Raw genomic sequence first — 24,785 nt, 5'->3', positions numbered from 1 at the left:
CACTCTCTCTCTCTCTCTCTCTCTCTCTCTCTCTCTCTCTCTCTCTCTCTCTCTCTCTCTCTCTCTCTCTCTCTCATCTATCAGGCAGACTTGGTTCCCTCAACCTACTTGTTATGGTGCAAATCAGCCTCAAATGCTTGTTTAGATACAAAATTATATTCCACTCCCTCCTTTTCATGACTTTTCCGGGTTCTGGTTGTATCTAAAATACAAAGTGAGAAAATGGAAAGTTTTAAGGAGCTTAGTTCCTTAGTCCTTTCTAGAACATGGAATAATCCATTATCCACATGAATATTGAACTGATAAAAATGATTTTACAACTCTCTCTGTAAAAGGAGTTCTTACCCATTTTTTCTTTTTTGTTTAATGGACCCCTTTGGTAGTCTGGTGAGCCTATGGATCTCCTCTCAGAATGTTTTTAGATGTATGGCTGCTGTCCTGTTTCAGGAGAATGAGTTTTGTTGCAAGAAAGCAAATGCTGGTTCTCACTTAAAGAATTGAAGCTCAGACCCCTTCATCAGAAGGAATGAAAGTGTATGTTCAGTGATATTAGATAGTGTGGCCAGGGCAATTGATGGAAATGCCCCAATTAATCAGGGTTTCAGGTTTCTTTTTATTATGAATCTAGCGTCATGTTGGTGAACCTATGACACGTGTGCCAGAGAGGGCTGCTCTCCTCCCTCTCTCCACCACTCTTGAGAACATTTCTCACATGATCCATCCCTCTGCCCAGCAGCCCAATGAGAGCACTTCCTCCCTCCCCTGTCTGGGGTAAGGTGGAGGGTCACACAGGTGTGAGGGTGCAGTTTGGGCACTCAGTCTATAAAAGGTTCACCATCACTAGTCTAGGGTTATAGCCTTCCTCCAGTCCTAAGAGTTCTCCGCTCTCCCTCAGATTGCACTCCAGAAGAAGAGGCTGGGAAGGAATACTAAGATCCCCAGTGCACCTAAATAATTATTTCCTCCCATGTTCTGTTTAGCAGACAGTCAAGGTTGGTTACTGTCTCAGTCTTCATGCTCTTATCAAAAGATATAAAGTTATAATGATCTACAAGTTAGCATCAGTGCTGCCCCTTCTTCCCTTAACAAGATAAACTCTGCAGCTTGGAAAGCACAGAGATTCTAGTATCTGCTAACTAGTAAAAAACATAAGACCTAAAAGCAGTATTACAGAAAAAGGATTTCAAAGCACCATTTCTCATTCTCCCCACTGCACAACCCTCATCACTTCATACTAGAAGAGGACCAATGACATCTCCGGTGGTGTCTTCTGACTCATCATAAATTGGATTTAAGTGAGGCAGAATTACACAAAGTCATCGGCCTCATTCTCTCTTCCAGAGCCATCCATGTCCAGTGGCAAGACAAAAATCATGATAACTGGTGATGCTTCTTCTCCATCTAGAAGTTCAGGGGAATATGGATACCAAAAACCACATATGGTGGGCCAGCTACTTATGCTTAACTTTTTTTCTTTGTTATGAAGCATAGCTCCATAGAGGGCAGGGGAAAGGACCATGGAATTTTTAAAAAGGCATGAGTAAAACTTTCAACAATAGAAAGGAAATACTGATAGAACTTTATGAAAGGATCATAAAATATCTGAGCTGGAAAGGGCTTTAGAGGTCTTTCAATTTTACAAAGGAGGAAAATTAGGGGTACTCAGGGTATAGGGTAATGTCTTGCCTAGGGTAATAAATAAGAGAATCAGGATGCATAAGCATATTTCCCAACTCCCAGAATTTAGTCTTCAGATCTCTATCTTCTTTCCAGCTCAGGCCTTTCTCTGGGGATAACAGCATTTACATACAAAAGGCTCAAGCCCTCCTTCTCAGACTCAGGAACAGTCTGTGCCCCAAGCACAAAATTTCGGGTCTCTTTGATGCCTAATTTCAGACAGGCAATGTGGTATAATGAGGCAACTAGATGGTACAGTGGATAGAGTGCTGAGCCTGAAGTGAGAAAAACTCATCTTCCTAAGTTCAAATCCTGCCTCAGACATTTATTAGCTATGTTATGCCTTGGTTTCCTCATTGGTTAAATAGGGATAATATGAGGATTATTGTGAAGATCAAATGGGATAACATGTAAAGCACTTTGCAAACCTCAGAGCACAACAGAAATACTAGTTAATATCATTAACTAGTGCTATTTTTCTCTCTTCTCTTGTCTGAGTCCAGTTCCAGGTTTGTTCCATAATGAGATAGAGGTAATTTTATAGACCCAGTAAACACATAAAGCTTAGAAAGTAGCATTTTGGGAAAGCTAGTTAGCACATATAGAGTCCCAGACCTGGAGTCAGGAGGATCTAGGTTCAAATTTGACTTCAGATACTTCCTAGCTGTGTGGCCTTGGGCAAGTCACTTCACACAGTTTTGCCTAGCTCTTGCCCTTCTGTCTTAGAGTTGTTGCTAAGATTGAAAGTAAGTTTAAAAATAAATAAAAGAAAGTAGGCCCAAGATACTGCCACTCAGAACTGAACCTTGAAACTTGAATTTATGGGTTAGTGTTTCTGACTTCTAAAATGAGGGTGACATACATGAGGCCAAAGGTTTAGCTCTGGAAAGGACATCAGATACCATTTAGTCTAACCTCTTCATTTTATAGATGAGGAAACTGAGACCTAACAGGCCATTTTAATAAGTATCAGAGTTGAGATTTAAACCAAAGGACTTTGACTTCCTAAAATGGAGACGACATTTATACCACCTGATTCAGAGTTCATTGAATGATGCTCCTAGACCTGGCAGAGACCAAAAAGCCATTTCATCCAAGTCTCTCATTTTATAGATGAGGAAACTAAAACTCAGGGAATTTAAGTGACTTGCACAAGGTCACGTAAGTTATAAGCATAAGAGATAGGGTTTAAATCCAGATGTTCTCTTTCCCGAGCTATGACTCTTTCAATTGTATCAAGAGTTTGTGAGGAAAGTGTTTTATAAACCTTACGGTCTTATAGAAATAGAAGTGTGTAAGCTTCCTGCAGACAGGAAGGTAGGTACCTTTGTTTTTCCAGCTCCTAGCATGGCACTTGACACTTGACTTGTTGAATTCAATTCAGTTCAGTTCAATTCAGTTGAGCTGAGTGGAATTGAACTGAATTGAATTGCTCAGAAAAATTGGCAGTGCAAGAGTTCCAAAGCATTGGCCATCACCCACTCAACTTTAGAGTCCAAAGCCACTACAGCGGCTAGGTAGTCCACCTCATATCTAAGAAAGAATTCTCACTAAAACACATCCAACAAGGATCCATTTGGTTATTTCTGGAAGGTCTCCAGGGAGGAGAAGCCCACCACTTTCCAAGGCAGCCCATTCCACTGATGGGCAGCTCTAACTGTCTGAAGTTTTTTTCAAACAGTAACCCCAAATGTGTCACTTTAAACTTCCATCTATTGCTCCCTCTGGGGTCGTGTAGAATAAAAATAACTTCTCTTCCACTTAAAATTGTGTCCGAAACTTGAAGAAGGCTACCACGTGCTCCCCTAAGCCTTCTCTTCTTCAGGCTAAATATCCCCAGTTCCTTTGGCTAATTCTTGTGTAGCACAGATTGGAGGTCATCTTGGTGACCCTCCTCTGGTCACTCTCTTATTTATCCTACTCCTTTCTTGAATGTATTGGGTAGAACTGAACACAACACTCCCAGGATTGCCTGACTGGGGCAGAACACAGTGGGATTGTGAATTCCTTACTCCTCTTTTAATGCAGCCCGAGATCACACTAACTATTCTGTCTGTCACATCACAATGTTGACTCAAATAGAGCATGCAGTCCACTAAATATAGGCCAATGTTGTTAAGATTGCCCTCTGAAAAGGATATTGTACTTATTCTAAGTATGTGGGAGGTTTGAGAACCTTCTTGTTAATGCAGGAACCTGCCTCCACCCTCCACCATACCCCCCACCCCAAACATCCCTTACAGACTTAGCTTCTGCTTGAGACAATCCAGCACCTAGGATAGCTCCCTGCATCCAGAAGACTGATTTTTCCACAATGATTTTTTTTTTTAATCCTTACCTTCTGGGGGCAGTTGGGTGGCTCAATGGATGGAGAGCCAGGCCTAGAGACAAGAGGTCCCATGTTCAAATTTGACTTCAGACACTTCCTTAGTTGTGTGACCTTGGGCAAGTCACTTAACTCCCATTGCCTAGTCCTTACCGCTCTTCTGCCGTGAAACCAATACACAGTATTGATTCTAAGATGGAAGGTGAGGGTTTTAAAATAAAAAAAATAAATTCTTACCTTATCTTGTCAGAAGAATAGTAGAAGTTTTTTTAATTCATTAGTTGCAAGGCAGAAGAGCAGTAAGAGCTAGGCATCTAGGGTTAAGTAGTTGGCACAGGGTCACACAGCTAGGAAGTGTCTGAGGCCAGTTTTGAACCCAGGACCTCCCATCTTCAGACCTGGCTCTCAATCCACTGAGCCACCTAGCTGCACCGCACCCCCACCATTGAATCTCTATGAATTATATAGAATTGTTATATATTTTGATTGTACTTGATGTCTACCGACATTCAGATATCATGTAGGTAACAAGCAAGGCTGGCAAGAACCCGTGACACAGGAGAAACCTCCAAACTCCCTCCTTACGTGGTACAGCAACGCCATATTGCTGGGGATTCTCGGCTACTACCTTCTGCTTTAGCTCATTCAGCCTGGCACCCACAGAGCCTGCAGAAAATGAGCATGAAGTTAGCAAGAGGCCCAGCCCCCTTTCTTGAATCCCAGTGGTCCTGTCCTCCAAAGGAAGTCACTCACCAATTAAGACAACCAGTCGATGCCTCTCCCCAGGCTGAGGCTGATACTTAGTCACTTCCTCATACGTCAGGAGCTCAGGAGGCTCTGGCACCTTGCCCTCATTTTGGCTGCTAGGTCTTTCCTTTCGGCTCAACCTGAAGCTCCTCCGGAGCCCAGCTGAGGAATCAGAAGGAAATATTACAGCAATTTGGATCCAGCCCAGTTGGGATTCTCCTAACCAACACCTTCCAACCTTCCCTTTGGGGACAAGTCTTAGGGCACATGACACCATCCTGCTTACCTTGCTGTAGTATGGGTATGAGTGAGAAGACCCTGAAGAGATTATTCCCCACCAAATGGAACTACTCCAATCTCTTGCCTCAAAAAGAGAATGGGAGTTTCTATGGTCATTAAAAACCTCATCCCTCTAACTTAGAGCCTCTTCCTGAGTAGCGCTAGAGGAAGTAATTCATTTGTGCTGACTGGTTCACCATAAACCCATGCTATCTTATCTCATGGCTGCCAAGGAAATCCTTTTACTCTTCCCTGATTGTCTCTGACAGACCGTGGGAACAGAAAGTGCTAACCCCCCCCCCCAACACTTGCAAAGCCCCAGCAACACTTGGCAAAACACCAGGACTTTATTTCTCAGCCTGTCCTGCATGGCTGAGCATCAGAATTTTCCATTCCCAAGAACCCCAAGAGATGGGGACTCCCCAACCCCCTCAGGAACATCCAGTGAAGTTAACCCAAGTAGCTCGTCTTCCCCAGAGACAACCAATAGAGGAAATCCAAGTTGTCTTGTCCCCTACAACCCCCTTCCTTCACCAACCCTGTAAGACCCCATATTTTCCCCAGTGGGATAAGTAGGGGACTGCCTCACCAACTCTCTTGGCATCAGGCTTCCCCCTGCTGCTTCTTTCCCCCATTCCCACCCACTCCCACCATGGGTCTCCACAGTCACTTTTCTTGGCATCAGGCTCCTCCTCCTTGCACCCCCCTTCCATTCCCCACTCCCAGGCAACCCTTTCACTAATCTTGGCATTGGACCTCTTTGCTGCTCCAAATAAACCTTGCCTTTTCTCCTTACTCTGGTCTCATTTGTCTCTTGGGTCTTAACCTTTGCCAGTCGGACTGACACATTCCTCATAGAGGTTCTTCCAAACCTCTTCTTTCCTCAAGAATCCTATTTCAACTCTCCCTTCACTCTCTTTAAAAAAAAAACAGCACTTACCTTCCATCTTAGAATCAAACTGTGTATTGTGGTAAGGGCTAGGTATTGGGGGTTAAGGGACTTGCCCAGGGTCACACAGCTAAAAGTGTCTGAGGCCACATTTCAACCCAGGACCTTCTGCCTTGGCTATCAATCCACTAAGACACCTAGCCACCCCCACTCTCTACCTTCCCTCATTCCCTTTAAGCTGAGAATTTCAACTTGTGCTTGACTCTCCACTCTCCCTCACACCTCCTATCCTATCAGTTGCCAAGTATCGTTGATGACTTCTCTCACAACTCACATAACTAACCCCCTAGTTCAAGTCCTTATCTTTTTTCCTGAACTAATGAAATGTTCCTCTAACTTAGTATCCCTAACATGTATATGCTGTTTCCAAAACATGCAAGTTCCTTAAGGATGGGATTTTTTCTTTACCTCCAGTGCCTACCACAGTGGCTGGTACATGGTGGGCACTTAAAAATGTGTGTTGACTGAGTGCCCTTCTTTACCCATAGGTCCTGGGTCTGAGATCACAGAAGCGTCTATTTGAAAGGGATCTCAGAAGCCAGCTAACCCAAGGGGTTCTTAACCTTTTTATGTGTAATGGCCCCCTAGTGACGCCTATGATGCTCTTCTCAGTTTCGTGCTTTTAAATAATTAAGGGAAGTGCTAAACTCTAATTAGATGTTAGTGAAAATAAAGATGTGAAATTTTCCCATGGATCCCTGAAATCTGCCTTTGGACCCCAGGTTAAGAACTTGTTTAAAGACTTCCAGTGAAGGCAATTTATAATCTCTCAAGGCAACCCATTCTACTTCTAGATAACTGTAATTGCTTGAGCTTTTTTTTCCCCCTTTAATTTCAAATCCACATTTGCCTTTTTGCATCTCCTGCCCAATGCTCCTGAGCCTGCCCTGGAGCTAAACTGATCAAGTCTAATCTCTTTGCTTCTCTTCCCAGTGGTAATCCTTTCAATTCTCTAAGACAATTATCATGCTTGATTTTCTCTGTTCCAAACTAACTAAAGGCTCCCCCCAGGAAAAAATTCAAATAAAAATTATATCTTAAGGTCCAGGTCAGTGATGGTGAATCTTTTTGAGAACGAGTGCCCAAACTGCAACTCTCACAATGCATGTGAGCTTCCCCCCTTTCCCCAGACAGGGGAGGGAGGAAGCTCTCCCAATGGGCTTCTGGGCAGAGGGGCAGGTGATGGGAGAAAAGTCCTCAGGCTCATGTAGAGAGGGAGAAGGGAGCAGTCCCCCTCCAACACGTGTGCCATAGGTTCACCAATATGGCTCTAGGTGATTCCTGAAAAAAATCCCAAGAGAAGGAGCAGGTAGATAATTTAGTGAATTGAGAGCCAGGCCTAGAGATGGGAGATCGGGAGATCCTGGGTTTAAATCTGGCCTTAGATTGTTCCTAGTTGTGTGACCCTGGGCAAGTCACTTACCCCCCATTGTCTAGCCCTTACATCTCTTCTGCCTTGGAACCAATAAAAAGTATTGAGTCTAAGATGGAAGGTAAGGGTTAAAAAGAAAAAAAGGCCAGGAGAGGTAGGGGAGAGGAGAAGATGGAGTAGAAAGCACCTTTGCTACTTCCTCCTCTGTGGTGCCAGAGAAAGGAATGGCAGTAAGTCTTCACAGACCCCTATGGCATCCAAAGACACTTCTGGGGCTTCTGCTTTTGTACTTGCTTGTACGAGGCACTGCCTGCACTTGAATCATGAGCAAGAGACATGAGGTCCTCACCGATGTAATGTCCATTGAAGTAACCCTCGCAGTCACAGTTCTCTGGGAGACAGACAGACAAACAGACAGACAGAAACAGAGAGACAGACAGAGAAAGAGACAGACAGATAGAGACAGACAGAGAGAGAGAGAGAGAGAGAGAGAGAGAGAGAGAGAGAGAGAGAGAGAGAGGTTAGACCAGGTGTAGAAGGAGATGTACCTCCCCAGCAGTGAGAGGGACAGAAGGGTCTATGAGGGCTGAAGGTTGGGCAACAGAGAAATCACTCCATCTCTGCTCATTTGCTCAGGCCCTGAGGGAAATTAGACCAGGTCCTCTAGCAGATGACCCAGAAGGAAGCGAGGTAGAAATCTTGCTGGGCTGATAGCCTGAATTGTTCTCTAGTGGCCACCTAAACCTGTTGAGTGTCTGATTTCAGCCCCCAAACAGCACTTCTATGTAGGTTATTCCCAAAGCGTTAATAGTTTAATGCTTCACTAAGACTTTGGGGACACTGTATTTCAAGAGGTCATCAGTGGCCAGCCCTGAGCTAGAGAACACTTTCTTAGTCTCCCAGAGTGGGCAGAAGCCTAACTAGCCCTCAAGGGATCAAGGTGAGCTCAAGGAAGAATTCTAATTCAGAAAGAAAATCAACCTTTTAAACACCACTGCTTCCTGTCCTCTCCCAGTCACCCAAAGGAACATCTCAAGGCCCTTGGGAGGTAGCACAGGGGAACAGGAGGAACACCAACACATTTAGATAGGCTGAAGTAGTCTTCAGTTTGCTAGGAAATCAGAGAGGTTATCACAGTCAAAGGGCCTAGAGCTAGAAAGCACCTGGAAAATCACATCCTCTAAAACTCTCTATCTTACAAGAGAGGAAACTGAGGCCCAGGGAGGTGAAGAAACCTGCCCAGAAGTTAACAGTAGATCAGGATTTGAATCCCAAATTCTGGTGCATATAATCTTCCATTATACTATTCCATTTCTCATCTCTCCCAGAACCTCTTGTTTTACAAATGAGGAAACTGAGGCCTTGAAAGGCAAAATGACTTGTCCAAAGTCATACACACATCAGAACCCGGAGTCAGACATGAATCCAGTCATGCCATTTCTGCAAAGAAAGATGTGTGTTCAGCACACAAGAGAATACACAGAGAGTACAGAATAGTCAGGGGCTTCCTAAACACTACACAATTTTTGAACAGCTGTCGGACATTTGAGGGGAACACAGAGCGGGACAGAGGCTAGCTCTCCTCTTTACAAAAATAAATGCAGCCTACCTTTATCACAAGACTGATCATCTTCCGTTTGCACAAAAGACAGATAAAGCAAAATTAGAAAACAGAAACAGAGGCATGAGGGCCCACAGCTGAGGGGCATCAGCATCCTTGGGTGTCTAAGGAACTCTCCATATGTCCCCTTTTCCTCTGCTCCAGCAAACCAGTGACCTGAACTGAAATGGATTATTAAACCCAGCAGCCTTAGTTTAATTAGTTTCCCTGCGTTTGGCTCATTAAAAGCCCAGAGGAAACTGACTTCATTACATGCATCCTAAGCAGCCTGATTGAAGCTAATTTATTCATGGGCAACTTTTGTTTGTCTGTAATTTCCTGGGGACAGCTTTTAGCCAGGGGCACTTTGTAACTGGTTTCCAAGCTCACCTTAAAAACAAATCAATAAGGGGCAGCTGGGTAGCTCAGTGGAGTGAGAGTCAGGCCTAGAGACAGGAGGTCCTAGGTTCAAACCCGGCTTCAGCCACTTCCCAGCTGTGTGACCCTGGGCAAGTCACTTGACCCCATTGCCCACCCTTACCAATCTTCCACCTATGAGACAATACACCGAAGTACAAGGGTTTTAAAAAAAAAAACCACACACACAAAAACAAATCAATAGGAGCAGCTTACTTAGCTCCTAGCTAGGTGGATGGAAAGCCAGGCTTAGAAATGGGAGGACCTGGGTTCAAATTTGACCACAGACTCTTTGTAACTGTGTGACCCTGAGCAAATCACTTCATCTCAATTGCCTAGTCCTTGTCACTCTTCTGTCTTGGAATCAATACACAGTATCGATTCTAAGACAGAAGGTGAGGGTTTAAAAAAATGAACAAAAAAAGAAACATAAAGATCTGCTCTTTGATGGCCACAGAAGAGAAAGAGATATTCTTGCTTCCTTTCTGAGAGATTGGAAATCCGAACTCCCCCCAACTCAGATGCCAGCAGGGCAGAGCCAAGAGACAGAAAAGTAGATGTGTTGGATCTGAGGATGTGAGGATCACCGCAGCCAATCCCCAACACCCCTGTTGTTTTGGGGTTATTTCAGTTGTGTTCAACTCTTTGACCCATTTGGGATTTTCTTGGCAAAGATACGGGAGTAGTTTGCCATTTCCTTCTCTGGCTCATTTTATAGAAGAGGAAACTGAGGCAAATAGGGTTGCGTGACTTGCCTAGGGTCACACATCTAAAACGTGTCTGAGGCTAGATTTGAACTTATTCAGATGAGTTTTCCTGATTCCATACTCAGTGTTCCATCTCCAAAACCCAGGGAGCCTTACATGGTGGGGACAATGTTCATTCAAAGGTGGGAGAAGATAGTCAAGCACCCATCTTTTTACATAATTTTTTACTTTCCCCTCTCAGCTAGGTGGTACAGTATACAGAGCTTTAGAGTCAGGAAGACCTGAGTTCAAATATGGCCTTACACATTTATTAGCTGCATAACCCTAGGCAAGTCACTAAACCTCTGGTTCAGTTTCATCAACTGTAAAATGGGGATAATAGTAGTATCTACCTCCCAAGGTTGTTCTGAGGATCAAATGAGATAATATTTGCAAAACTCTTAGCACAGAGCTTGGCACATAATAGGTATATTTTTTAAAATACCCTTACCTTATGTATTAGAATCAATGCTAAGTATCACTTCCAAGGCAGAAGAGCAGTATGGACTAGGCAATGGGGGCAAAGTGACTTGCCCAGGGTCACACAGCTAGGGAGTGTCTGAGGTCAAATTTGAACCTGGGATCTCCTGACTCTAGGTCTGGCACTCTATCCATTGAATTACCTACCTGCCCCAATATAGTAGGTACTTAATAAATGCTTGTTCCTTTTTTCCCACTTCAGTTAACTCTAATCTGGGTATTCTTACAATTGCCTTGCTTCAATTTGATTGTAAATTATCCCCTTCTTCTCTCTCTTCCAATACCTTCCTGCCTTCCCCACCAAAACTTCATGGTAAGAGGGGCAAGAAGCAATCATTAAATATTAGAACTAGAAGGGACTGTAAAGTCTATCTAATCCAATACTATAATATTTAATAATAATACTATTAGAATTTATATGACACTTTAATGCTTATAAAATGCTTTAAAATATTATTTCATTTTATCCTCACAACAACCATGGGAAGTGGGTGCCATTATTATCCCCATTTTAACAGACTAAGAATCTGAGGTAGACTGATGAAGTGACCTGCCCTGGGTCACATAGCTAATGAATATCCATGGCAAGGCTTGAACTCAGATCTTCCAGACTCCAAGGCTAGCCCTCGGTCTCTTCTAGTGGGGAAGTGCCTGAGATTACAAAATTAGCTGATGAGTGAATAGCTGACCCACATCTCTTGACCCCCTCCACTGCTTTCCTCACTGTGTAAAAATCTAGATGGAGGATTTCTTCTCTAGTTTAGATAGTAAGTCATACTTTGAAAGAGTTTTCAGCTTTACAAGCACTTTCCCCATAACACTTTATGAGAGAAGTCATGCAAGTATTATCACGTCCATTTTCAAGATGAGAAAATTGAAGTTGAGGGATTACATGACTTGCCCATACTCAAAAAACCAAGGAGGGTCAGGGTGAGCATTTGAAAACTCATCCATTAGAATATGAGTTCATTGGGTATAATAAGGTTCATTTCATTCTTTGTAATTTTGTCTCCAGCCAGTGCCACGGTCCCTGGCACATAGTAGGTGGTTCCATTAGGACCAGCCTCTCTTCCATCACTCTTGGTTCAGCATCTCTTCCCCTTACCCAGCTCCAGCTTCTTTATGAACCATTTCTTCCCTCACTAACATCTAGTTTTTCCCCCAATCATCATGTATTGAATATTTCTCCCCATATACTTTCCTTCCTCCACCCCAATACAGCCAATCAAGTGGATATTTTATTCTTTTTCCCTTCTCGTGTTTTTAATTTTTTAGTTTGGTTCCGATTAATAAAAATAAAAGTTTCCAAATTAAATTTTTATACGGTATCATAAATAAAAACAAAGTGTATACTTGAAGAAAAAAATGATTGATTTAGTTGATGGAACAAGTTACCTAATTCCAGATCCAAAGCTCTTTCCATTACATCATGTTATGCTTCTTTCCTCTGGATCTAAGCCCCAAGGGTGTCTTCCCCTTGGGCAGAGGCAATCTCTGGTAAAGTTTTGTTTTGTTTTTTAAACATTTACCTCCTGTCTTAGAATCAATATAAAGTACTGGTTCCAAAACAAAAACACAGCAAGGATCAGGCAATGTGGGGTTAAGTGACTTGCCCAGGGTCACAGAGCTAAGAAGGGTCTGAGGCCAGATTTGAACCTAGGATCTCCCACCTCCAGGTCTGGCTTCTGGTAAAGTCCTCCCCAAAAACCCAACTTACATAAGGGCTTTTTGATGCTCCTGGGACTCTGCAAGGTACCCATGGCTCTCCTGTAGGTCAAGCGCCTGTGGAAGGATGCAAAGGATGGAATTGAGGGACCAATGGATAGGTAAGCCCTAAGGAGTGGAAGACCAGGTGGCAAACACCTGATACTACTTCTGTTGTGGAGTGAACTCTAAGTGACTTTCCTTAAATGACAGAGAGATTTTTCAAGGGAGTTTGTTGGAATGCTGGCAGAGGCAAGAAAGAAAGAAAGGGCACTGCTGAGGCTGCCTTAGCCTCACATCTCCGCTCCCTCTGGATCAAGTCCTCCTTTTACTCAGGTATTATCCAAGCTGAGTGTTTCTTTCCTCTTTTTTTTTTAAACTCTTACCTTCTGTCTGAGAATCAATACTAAGTATTGGTGTCAAGACAGAAGAGAGAAAAGAGGAAGGCAAATGGGGAGAAGTGACTTGCCCGGGATCTGAGGTCTGAGGCCATATTTGAACCCAGGATCTCCTGTCTCCAGGTCTGGCCAGATTACTGAGCCAACTAGCTGTCTGCCACCACCTCCCCTCCTAGGTGAGTGCTTTAAGAGGGGAGGTTAAAAAATCTGCCCATTCATCAGGAAAATTTTCACATACCCCCACAATAAGACTCAGCTACATTTTTAAGCCTTTGCATCTCTGAAATAATCATTATAATTACTAATAATGATGAGGATAACTAGCATTGATCTAGCTTTTTGAGGCCAGCAAAGCACTTAACAAATATCTCATTTGATCCGCATAACAACTCTGTTATGTAAGTGCTAGATTGCCTTATCTTGCCCTTCATGGAAGTGCAACAACCACCACTGGTCCCTCTACTCATCCTCCTGGAAGCTTTGACATGTTTCTGTCCCAAACTGGTCTAGTTCATCCCTCCTTAAGGAGCCTGGCAGCCATCTGCTTTGGAGGGAGCTACCATATTTGTGCAAGAATTAGTTCTGACCCCCGATCAGCTTTAGTCCTTCCAGTACAGTCCTTTAGTACAGCTCAGAACTCTACAGAATCCCCTGAGACACTTCAGAGTCAAGTGACTCATCCATGGTCACCGAACTAAAATACATCGGAGGTAGGGCTTGAAGCCAAGTCCCCAAGACTTGAAGACCGTATCCACTAAGCCTCTCATGCTACTTCTCATGTGGCTCACACTAGGGGCTACACTTGCCTTAAAGTTGCCTGTAGTATGCAGTTAATAAATGCTTTTAGGATTGAAATAATAATAGCAAAACCTGAGATTTAGGTAGCAATTTAAGGGAGATATATATAGGTCTCTGTGTATACATATTATATATATATATACATATACATATACATGTTTGTATATTATCTCTGTGTGTATATAAACATACACATATAAATTAAAATCTTACTTAATAAACCAACCAACGAGCAATTATTAAGCATTTACTATGTTCCAACAATGGGGCAAGTAAGGTGGAGCAATGGATAGAATGCCACTGATCCTGGAATTAGGAAGACTCATCTTCCTGAGTTCAAATCTGACTTCAAATACTTACTAGCTGTGTGACTCTGGGCAAATCACTTAACCCTATTTGCCTCAGTTTCCTTATCTGTCAAATGAATTGGAGAAGGAAAAGGCAAACTACTCTAATATTTGTGCAGAAAAAAATCTCCAGATGAGGTCCTGAAGAGTCAGACACAATTAAAACAGCCAAACAACAACCTATATGTATGTGTATGGATGTGTATTTATGTACTAGATATATGGATTTATATATTGTGTATATGTATCTGCATGTATCTGGATATATGTGTCTGTATACATATGCATATATGTGTACATATGTGCATATGCATGTATTTATGTATGTGTGTAATGTGTTTGAGTATACATGATATCTATCTATATATACTACCAGTTAAATAAACAAGTGAGAAATATCAATGACTGGAATATTTACTCATTTTCTGCTTGTTAATAATAATAGCTAGCATTTATGGAGAAAGCACCTTAAGTTTACAAAAAAACAAACTGTAATATATATAAAATATAAAATATTATATACATATATGTATATATATATATTTCATTTGATCAACTGGCCAAAAAGCTTTTATTGACTCTTTACTATATTCTAGCAATGATGCTGGGAGCTGGGAATTCAAAAACAGAAAGACAAAATCAAACAATGCCCTTCCCACCCAAATCAAACAGTCCCTGCCTTTAAAAAGTTTATACTGTATCAGAGCAGAAAATATATATGTATAATATCATATAAAGATACATACAAAATGGTAATGGAGAAGGGTGGCAGGGAGGTACCAAAGATATCATTATTCCCATTTTACGGAGGAAAAAACTGAAGCCCAGAAAGTTGAAGTGACTTGCCTATGTTCTGATACTTACGCAACTAGTATGTAGCAAAGACAGGATTTTCTGACTCTAAGCCCCATTTTTCTATCCATTATTCAATGCTACATTTGTGGACTCCCTCACCCAGCTCTGCTAGGTATCAGAAGACTGACAACATGGACTCACCTTTCTTGGAACTGTTTGGAGGGAATGAGACCAGCTCGAAGGTTGGTGTCCCCCACTCGCTTTGCCTGCCACCATGTGGGGTCATCTTGGCTTACCACTTCAAGGATATGCCGCCTCTGAAAGGGTAGCCCTGCCTCCTGACAGGGAATGGCTTTGTCCTCCTTGGGGTTGTAGTGAAAGAGAGCCCTCATGAATACCTGAGGAGGGAGAAGAGTCCTGGAGTGAGGATCCCAGCCCCATCTGCCAAGGGGAACCTCTTTCATAGCCAAGATAAAGTAAGTGGGAAGAAGGAAGAGAAAGATATAATAACCTGGACAATCAACCTCTGAAAAACCAGGGTCTGCATAATCTGTTATCTTAATGGTCCTGTTTTACAGCTTCCTGGAAAAGTCTCTATTTGGCCTTAGTGTTAAATGGGTCTGGCCCATATGGGTCTCTATAAATCTAATCTACCCTGCACTTGCAAATTCAAGTCCACGATAACAGAGGGGACACTCTTGGGTAAAACAATAGTAGAAGGGCATCCTCAAGGCAATTACTACCCTTGTCTTCATTATCATTCTTATTTTTTTTTAATGACTGAGCTCCTGAGATCTACAGGACAATTTCTCTTGGAAAAAATATTTTCTAGTCTCGACAATTGTGCATGTGTTCCAACTAAAGACCAAACTGTAATTAATGTTCACTGTAAGGGAAGAAGAATTAGCTTTGAGAATAGAAGATTAAGCAGAAACACAAGTATGAATTTACTGATTATTCTTTCTTCCCTTGTGGGCATCAGTTATTATTCAGTTCAGTCACAGATAAATCTCATCAACAGCCAAAAAATTAAGGGGAATATGCCAGTATAAACCAGTTTGCTTTTCTTTTTAAAGAGATGACAGCTGTCCTCATCAAGGGTTTTCTGAATACCAAAAAGGGCATTTTGAAAGGGCAGTTGCTTAATTATGTAAACAAAAGAGTAATCCCAAGCACAAATGACCACTTCATCAGGTTTAAATATTTTTTCAAATTTCAGTTATTCAAATATATCTGATATATTAGTAGCCTGCAATGAAAAGTCACCAGTTTAAATAAATAAATGGGAACCATCAATGGCTGGAATATTTACTTTTTAACCTGTTTATTAAAAACAATAATAATAATAATAGCTAGCATTTATGGAGAAAGCACTTTAAGGTTTGCAAAGCACTCAGTATACATCATGTCACAAAGATCCTGGCGGGAAGGTACAATTATCATCCCCATGTTATAAATCAGTGGATCCCAAACTTTTTTGGCCTACTGCCCCCTTTCCAGAAAAAATATTACTTAGTGTCCCCTGTCACATACTATCACTGCCCCCTTACAGTTATTCACCGCCCCCAAATGCACCTGTGGCCATCACCACCACCATGGATCGTTGCAGCACCCACCAGGGGGAGGTGGTGCCCACTTTGGGAATCACTGTTATAGATGAAAAAATTGAGACTGAACTATATTAAATGGCTTGCTTAGAATCACATAGGAAAGTAGGACTTAGAAGCAGAATTCAATCTGCCTTTTCAGATCTTCTGGAATCTATCTCTAACACTCTACCCATCACACCATCTAGCTGCCTGATTTGAAAATGGACTTAGTCATTTGAAATACAGCATTTTAGTGGTTCTGTCCTGCCTCATCTCAACTACCCTGTGCTATGGTCAGTCTCAGATTCTAATCTGACTTTATGATCCCTTTCCACTCTATCCTCTAGGTAGAGATTCTGAGGGAGAATGAAATGAAATTATTCACTTTGTTTCCAAATGGAGATTTCATTTACCTCAGTGGCCAAAGGGGTTTCCTCCCTTCAATGGTAAAGTCAAGTTACCTTCTGTGATATGCCAACCAGAAGGGACTTGATTTTGACAGGAAGAAAGAACATCCTGACTGTAACAGTAAGAAATACTCAAACACACTACTATGAAAGAAAAGGGTCAGTTAGCTTAGGGTATCTCTCGCTTCAGTCCTATACTTTATCCACAATGCAGAACAACAGAATTTGGAAAAAAGCCATTTCACCACCAACCCTCCCCCTCTCCACCTCAAGAAGAGCCTCTACCTTGCTGTCCTTTAATCGATCTTCTTCTTTGATGGCTGGGATGATTTTTAAAGTGATGGATCCTTGGGACTGAGCCTGAAAGACAGAAAATATGGAAACAGGCTTTCTTCCTTAATGGAGTTCAATTCTCTTTTTCGACACCTAAAAACTCAACTTTAAAAAGAAAAGAAGCCATATGGGTCATGAAAATGGCTAAAAAAAATTATGGCAAAGGAATGTGATGGGATATCACTTGCCACCCTGAACAGTGAATATGAGAAATTCGGAGAATACAAACTGAGGAATAGTGAAATAAGCTGAAATGGGGGGGACAGGATATACACAATGACTATAATAAAAGAAAAGAAAGTAAATGAGATTTGATCCAGTAAGGGAAGCCAAGTACTGGGGCTAGATGGCCACTCTGAGCTATGGAAAAGATGTGAAGTGTATTTTCCTCCAAATATGTGGCACTAGGATAGAGTGCTAGCCTCGGAGTCCACGAGATCTGAGCTCAAATCCAACCTCAGGCACTTACTAACTGAGTGACCATGGGCAAATAACTTAAGCTTTGTCAACCTCAGTTTCCTTATTTGTAAAATAAAAGTAACAATATCACCTACTACATAGGGTTGTTGTGAAGATAATTTGGGTAGCCAACCCATTTTACAGATGAGAAGAAAGATATAGAAAGGTATGTGACTTGCCCAAGGTTATTCAGTCAACAAGCGTTTTTAAGCCCTTACTGTACCAGGCACTGTTCTAAGCACTGAAGATACACAGAAAGACAAAAACGGTGGCTCCCCACAAGGAACTTACACTCAAATGGAGGTGGAAGTGACACAGACAAGATCATAAAATGTAGATCAGTGGTCGGCAACATATGGCTCTCAAGCCATATCTGGCTCTTTGTGAGGGCCAGATATGGCTCTTTCTGCAGAAGCCATAAAGTCCAATTTTTTTTCAGGCGCTGTTACAGGAGCACACTGTGAGCACTGTACTGCTCTCACAAAATTGCATTTTAAAAAATGTGGTGTTTATGGCTCTCACGGTCAAAAAGGTTGCCAACCCCTGATGTAGATCATGGGATTATGGACTTTGAGAGGGAAGGGATCCCAGGGGCCATCTAGTCAAGACTCCTTTTTACAGATGAGGAAACAGCCCTAAGAAAGTTAAATTATTTGCTCAAAGTCATACAGTTACTAGAAATAAGTGTCTTAACTCCCAGGGTAGTATTCCTGTTACTGGGCTGATTTCTTCATAATTTCACATTTGCCTTGTCAGTGACAGCCAGAAATATGGAGAATTTTTCTTATGCCTCAATTTCCCTACCGATAAAAATAATGCCTATCCTTCCCATTTCACAGACGGTGGGTGTTTGGGGGATGAAAAAAATACCATGCCAGCTTTGCCAGCAGCTAGCTTTGGTAGAAGAGCTCCAGTGGCATCACTCTCATTGAAATGGAAGCAATTGAGACTGGATGGGAAGAAGAGACAAATTGAATGAGAGGGGAATTGAGGGATAAGAAGTCTGTGAGAACTGAGTTCAAATTCTTTTCCTGTCTTCTAAGACACTTGCCTCTCCTTCCATGGGACTCTGTGTAAATATTCTCTTTGTTAATTTTAATTTATCCTGTCTATATCTTCATTGTATATTGTTTACAGCTGTTTCTCCATTAAACTATGAACTCCTTGAGAGCAGACTGCTTTTTGTCTCTCTTTCTTTGTATACCTAGAAGTTAGCACATAGTGGGAACTTAAACAATGTTTGCTTACTGTTGAATGACTGTAAGTAGGGAAGCTAAGATAGTCATGCTAACTCCCCAGGGTTCTCAGAAAGCCACTGAGATGAAACATTTCTCTCCCCGCCAAACAACCCCAAAGCAACACACCAGAATTTGGCTGATTTCATCCGGCCTTTTATGAAGGACCACAATCCCATTCACTTCCCTTAGCTCATCTCCAACATGCACCAAACCTGAAAAGAAGACAGAAGAGCTGAGAGATGAAGGAAGATGCATCAAGATCCCTCCCTTTCTACTCCCTCACCCCAAACCTCCAGGGACCCTGCCCTGCTCCATAAGCTCCTATAACAGAGTCAATATTAACATTTTGAAAAATAATAACTCATCCAAATTTTTACTTACTTTAAAAAAACCTTTACCTTCTGGCCTAGCAGTACCAGATATTAAACTATACTATAAAGCAGAGGTCATCAAAATGATATGGTACTGGCTAAGAGTCAGAAGGGAGGATCAGTGGAATAGACTTGGGGTAAGTGACATCAGCAAGACAGTCTATGATAAACCCAAAGAACCCAACTTTTGGGACAAAAACCCACATTTGCCAAAAACTGCTGGGAAAATTGGAAAATAATATGGGAGAGATTAGGTTTAGATCAACATCTCACACCCTACACCAAGATAAATTCAGAATGGGTGAATGACTTGAATATAAAGGAGGAAACTATAAGTAAATTAGATGAACACAGAATAGTATACTTGTGATATCTCTGGGAAAGGAAAGAATTTAAAACCAAGGAAGAGTTAGAAAAAATTACAAAATTTAAAATAAATAATTTCAATTACATTAAATTTAAAAAAATTTATACAAACAAAAACAATGCAACCAAAATCAGAAGGGAAACAACAAACTGGGAAAAAATCTTTATAACAAAAAACACTGACAAAGGTCTAATTACTCAAATATACAAGGAGCTAAATCAATTGTACAAAAAATCAAGCCATCCCCCAATCAATACATGAATAGGCAATTTTCAAATAAAGAAATCAAAACTATCAATAAGCACATGAGAAAGTGTCTTAAATCTCTAATAATTAGAGAAATGCAAATCAAAACAACTCTGAGATATCACCTCACACCTAGCAGATTGGCTAAAATGATAGCAGGGGAGAGTAATGAATGTTGGAGGGGATGTGGCAAAATTGGGACATTAATGCATTGCTGGTAGAATTGTGAATTGATTCAACCATTCTGGATGACAATTTGGAATTAATGCCCAAAGAGTGCTAAAAGACTGCCTGACCTTTGATCCAGCCATACCATTGCTGGGTTTGTACTCCAAAGAGATCATAGGGAAAAAGACTTGTACAAAAATATTTATAGCTGAGCTTTTTGTGGTGGCAAAAAACTGGAAAACAAGGGTGTGCCCTTCAATTGGGGAATGGCTGAACAAATTGTGGCATATGTTGGTGATGGAATATTATTGTGCTCAAAGGAATAATAAACTGGAGGAATTCCATGTGAACTGGAAAGATCTCCAGGAATTGATGCAGAGCGAAAGGAGCAGAGCCAGAAGAACATTGTACACAGAGACTGATACACTGTGGTAAAATAGAATGTAATGGACTTCTGTACTGGCAGCAATGCAATGACCCAGGACAATTCTGAGAGTCTTATGGTAAAGAACGCTGCCCACATTCAGAGGAAGAACTACAGGAGTGGAAACACAGAAGGAAAACAACTGCTTGAACACATGGGTTGATGTAGATATGATTTTGGATGTAGACTCTAAACGACCACCCCAGTGCAACTATCAATAATATAGAAATAGGTCTTGGTCAATGACACATGAAGAAACCAGTAGAAATGCATGTCGGCTACAGGAAGGGGAGAGGGGGAGAGAGTAAGAACATGAATCATGGAACCATGGAAAAAGTTTTTCCAAACAAAAAATTAAATTAAAAACAAAACAAAAAACAACAACCACCTTTACCTTCTGTCCTAGAATCAGTACTAAGTATTGGTTCCATGGCAGAAGAATGGTAAGGGTTAGGCAACTGGGGTTAAGTGACTTACCCAGGATCACACAGTTAAGAAATATCTGCATCTAGATTCAAACCTAGGACTTTCCTTCTCCAAGCCTAGTGCTCTAGCCACTGAGCCACCTAGCTGCCCTTCTTATTTGTTTATTTTTCCCAAACCCTTACCTTTTGTCTTTCTATTCTAAGACAGAAAAGGGGAAGGGCTAAACAATTGGATGTTAAGTGACTTGCCCAGGGTCACACAGCTAGGAAGTATCTGAGGCCAAATTTGAATCCATGTTCTTCTGTCTCCAGGCCTAGTACTCTATCCACTTTGCTACGTAGCTGCCCCTCAACTTCTTATTTACATATATACTAAAATAAATATATTTTATTTAAATAAATATAAGTATAATATATGTCATATTATATTATGCTATGCTATAATATAATAATATATAAATATTACATAATTAAATATAAATATAAAATAAAATAAAATAAAATAACCCCCCAGGCCAGGCACAATTCCCTCACCCCACACACACATCTCAAAGAGGAGGAAGTTAAGAGGATTCATTCACTAACATTTATTAAGCAACAATTATGAGCCAGACAAGAAGCTACTTGTTGAAATGAGTAGAGAATTAGATTTGGAATCAAGAAGACTTGGGTTCAAGGTCTGCCCCAGACACCTACTGAATGCTGAATTCTGAAAAAGTCAATCAATAGTCATTTATTGTTCCTGCTGTTGTTCAGTCAGTTTTCAGTCATGTCTGACTCTCCATCACCCCACTTGGAGTTTTCTTGGCAAAGTTACTGGACAGGTCTGCTATTTCCTTCTCCAATTCATTTTACAGATGAGGAAACAGAGGCAAACAAGGTTAAATGACTTGCCCAAGATCACACAGCTAGTAAGTGTCTGAAGCTGGATTTGAACTCATGAAGATGAGTCTTCCTGACTCCAGGCCTTGTACTCTATTCACTGTGCCATGTGGCTGCCCAAAACATTTATTAAGCACCTACTATGTGCCAGGCACTACTCTAAGCTGTTAAATCATTTAATGTCTCAGTGCCCCAGGCAAATTTTAAAGAACACAGTTGTGTTAGAATTACTTGTAGCAAGCAACACTTTTATTGTTTCCCTTTGTGACAGCGATGGTCACAGGTTTAGATTTCTACTGGCACATAAGGTCGATTCTGAACATCTGCTGCCCTTGACCAGGTGAAATCTCCCATGGAAAGCAGAGATGACTGCATAAGTCAGGGGTTTTGTTGGGTTTTTTTTTTTTGGCTTTTTTTTTTGTTTAAAGACCTTGTAGTCATCCTAGAGCTGCTCCCTCTTCACAATAATATCTTGAAATAGTTCAAAGAAATGCTAAATTTCAATGAATAAATATAGAAGATGTATTTTTCCCCATCCAAATACATGAACCCCTGATTCTATCTTCAGATACATTAGGAACCAGCCTGTGGGAAGGCTGAGAACAAAGATGTGCTTTAAGACATCTTAAAACACTTCCATCTCAGGGTAGCTAGGTGGCTACCCTAGTGGATAGAGACGGGCTTGGAAATGGGAAGTCCTGGGTTCAAATTTGGCCTCAGCCACTTTCTACCTGTGTGATCCTGGGTAGGTTATTGAATCCTTCTTTCCTAGCCCTTACTGCTCTTCTATTTTGGAATTCACACTCAGTATCTATTCTAAGTCAGAAGGTAAGGGTTAAAAAAAAAGCACCCTCATCTCTTTGCCTCTCTGTTAGTAAAAATAAAAAGTGTCCCTGGATTTTTGAAAACTCTGAAGCAAGGATTCCCATTCTCTTAGGAGAGGCAATGACAGCTCATTCTCTGTTTCATTTCAGAACTTCTCGTGCTTCTTTACCTGAGAGTTCTCTGTGGTCTATGTTTATTTTACCTAAAATAAATTAAAATTCTTTTTTTTTTCTTTCAGGACTTTTGATGAGCACTCCATGTTTAACTGAGAGCAGGAGTTCTTAACCTTTTCTGTGTCAAGAACCCCATTTAGTCTGGCAAAGCCTTTGGATTTCTCAGAATCATGTCTTTAAATGCATCAGATAAACTATACAGGATTGCAAAGGAAAACAACTACAATAAAATAAAAAATAAAGAAAACAACTACAATAAAAAAATAAGTTCACAGACTCCCTGTAATCTATCCACATATCTTGTAGGGCCAGGGGACCTCAGGTTAAGGACTGAAGTTTCCATCAACAAGCCTGGGAAGCTCTGCTCCCGAGATTGCTGGTATGTCTCCATTAGGAAGTGCCACGGTTGAAGGAGTTTATTGGGGAGGGGGTGCAGTATAACATTTAAGGAGAAGAACTCAGCCACTCACCACTCCGGTCAGCTGCACCCCCTCTCATGATCCTGGCCACAATGACTGCCCCTGAGTGTTCATCCCTCCGGATAGTGGCACCCTGAATCAGACCCCCAGAGAGAAGGCAAGTCATTGAGATGGAAAGATCAAACCCCAGATCCCCAAGACACAGGGGCTCCAAAGGCTTGCCTCTACCTTCTTCTGCCTCCAGGGAAGGCTGGCAAATTGGAATGGGGGGGGGGGTTGGGGAGGGAGATTCTCTAACCCTGAGAGGAAACAATGATCTCCCTCAACAGGAAAAATCAATGAGAAAAATTAGAACACCATCATTACCATCCTGTATCTATACAATCAGTCAATTAATCAGATACTTATTAGGTTCTCCTTTGTGCAAAACATTGGGAGAGAGAGAATATGATCTTACATTTAAGCCAGGGGTTCTTAACATTTCTGTGTGTCATAGATCTTTTTGGCAGGCTGGAGAAGCCTTTAGACTCCTCGGCAAAAGATTTTTAAATGCAAAAATAAAATTCATAGGATCAAAAGGAAATCAATTACAATGAAATAAAATCATCAACGTTCTTTTAAAGTTTACAGATCACAGTTGAAAAACATCTGGTTGGTGTTTTCACATCTTTTATTGTCTTTTAGCATTATCTCACCTCTGTGAGGTAGGGAGAATTTTACCCATTTTACTGAAATACAGGAGAGGTCTCCATCTCTCTGACTAAATAAATTACTTTGTCTAAATCTTAGATTTAAATTAGATTTTAGATTCAAATTTAAAATCAAGTCAGGACCATAGCTGAGCTGGAATGAGAACCCATCCCCACCCCTGAATCTCAGTCTGGATTTCTACCACTATAAAGCACAAAACCCTTTTTTAGCAGGAGGACAGATTTTAGCTAGAATCAACAATCATATCAGTTTAAGTGGAGAGGGATGGCCAGTGCTTTTGATATTTCCACATGTGTTAAAGGGTTGGGGATAGGGGTGGGTTATAAAGTCATTTTCAAAAGTTTCAAAGAAGGGAATAGAAAAACCATTCCCCAACTTACTAGAAAGAGTGGGTGAGAAGGAGGGGGAAAGAGAAGGGAGAGAAAAGGATGGAAAGATGGGGAGATACTAAAATGAGGTAAGAATGGGAGAATGAGAAGGGAGCATGAGGGCAAAAAGGAATGGGATAGGGCATAAAGGGAGGGAGGAGAATCAGGAGAATGAGAGAAGAGGAGGTTGGGGAGATAAGAGGGAAAAAAAGATGGAGCTGTAAGAAGAAAGGAAGGTGGGGGAAAGAGAGAAGGGGAGGATGAGAAAGGGGAGGACAGAGGATAGGGGATGAAAGGAAGGGAAAGTGGGAAAGAAGAGAAGGCCAGAGGAGAAGGAGATAGGCAAATGGGCAGAGGGGGTACGAGAGGAAGGAAAGAGGAAGATGAAACGATCAGAGGATGGAGACAAGTGATGGGAAAAGGGTCCATGAAAGGATTGTGGGGAGTGTAATTAAGGAACGGAGGAGGCCAAACATACCAGAGGTTCTTTGTTTTTCACAAGACGGACAATTTTCACTGATTCCTCATTAAAATCCTCCTCGATATTCTCAGGCAGAGGGGGAAGAACAGGGTCAAAATTCTTCTGAGCAACAGTGTCATGTACCATGAGCACAGCCTGTAGGAGACCAAGCAAAGCTGAGAGGGATGGCCCCTAGGAAGGAGATGATGGCCTGTGGCAGCCACAGCAGGGCCACGGAGGTCAAGGCCAGTGGCCTTAGGAGGCTGACTGCACACAGACCCATTA

The 24,785-nt window shown here is 41.6% G+C and overlaps 1 protein-coding gene across 1 annotated transcript in view; it reads right to left on the bottom strand.

Annotated features, from left to right (window-relative positions):
• Positions 1-24,785, bottom strand: part of MPP3 (MAGUK p55 scaffold protein 3) — a 44,210-nt gene that overhangs the window by 14,637 nt on the left and 4,788 nt on the right. Inside the window, 11 exon segments of the mRNA XM_044675085.1 lie at positions 105-202; positions 4,589-4,669; positions 4,757-4,912; positions 7,700-7,741; positions 8,960-8,980; positions 12,311-12,375; positions 14,837-15,033; positions 16,917-16,991; positions 18,788-18,873; positions 23,013-23,094; positions 24,519-24,656. Of these exon segments, the coding sequence (XP_044531020.1) occupies positions 105-202; positions 4,589-4,669; positions 4,757-4,912; positions 7,700-7,741; positions 8,960-8,980; positions 12,311-12,375; positions 14,837-15,033; positions 16,917-16,991; positions 18,788-18,873; positions 23,013-23,094; positions 24,519-24,656 (1,041 nt within the window).

The sequence above is a fragment of the Gracilinanus agilis genome, chromosome 4, assembly GCF_016433145.1.
Source record: "Gracilinanus agilis isolate LMUSP501 chromosome 4, AgileGrace, whole genome shotgun sequence".
Classification (NCBI taxonomy): domain Eukaryota; kingdom Metazoa; phylum Chordata; class Mammalia; order Didelphimorphia; family Didelphidae; genus Gracilinanus; species Gracilinanus agilis.
Note: the sequence above shows the minus strand (reverse complement) of the source record. Positions and strands in the feature narration are given on the sequence as shown.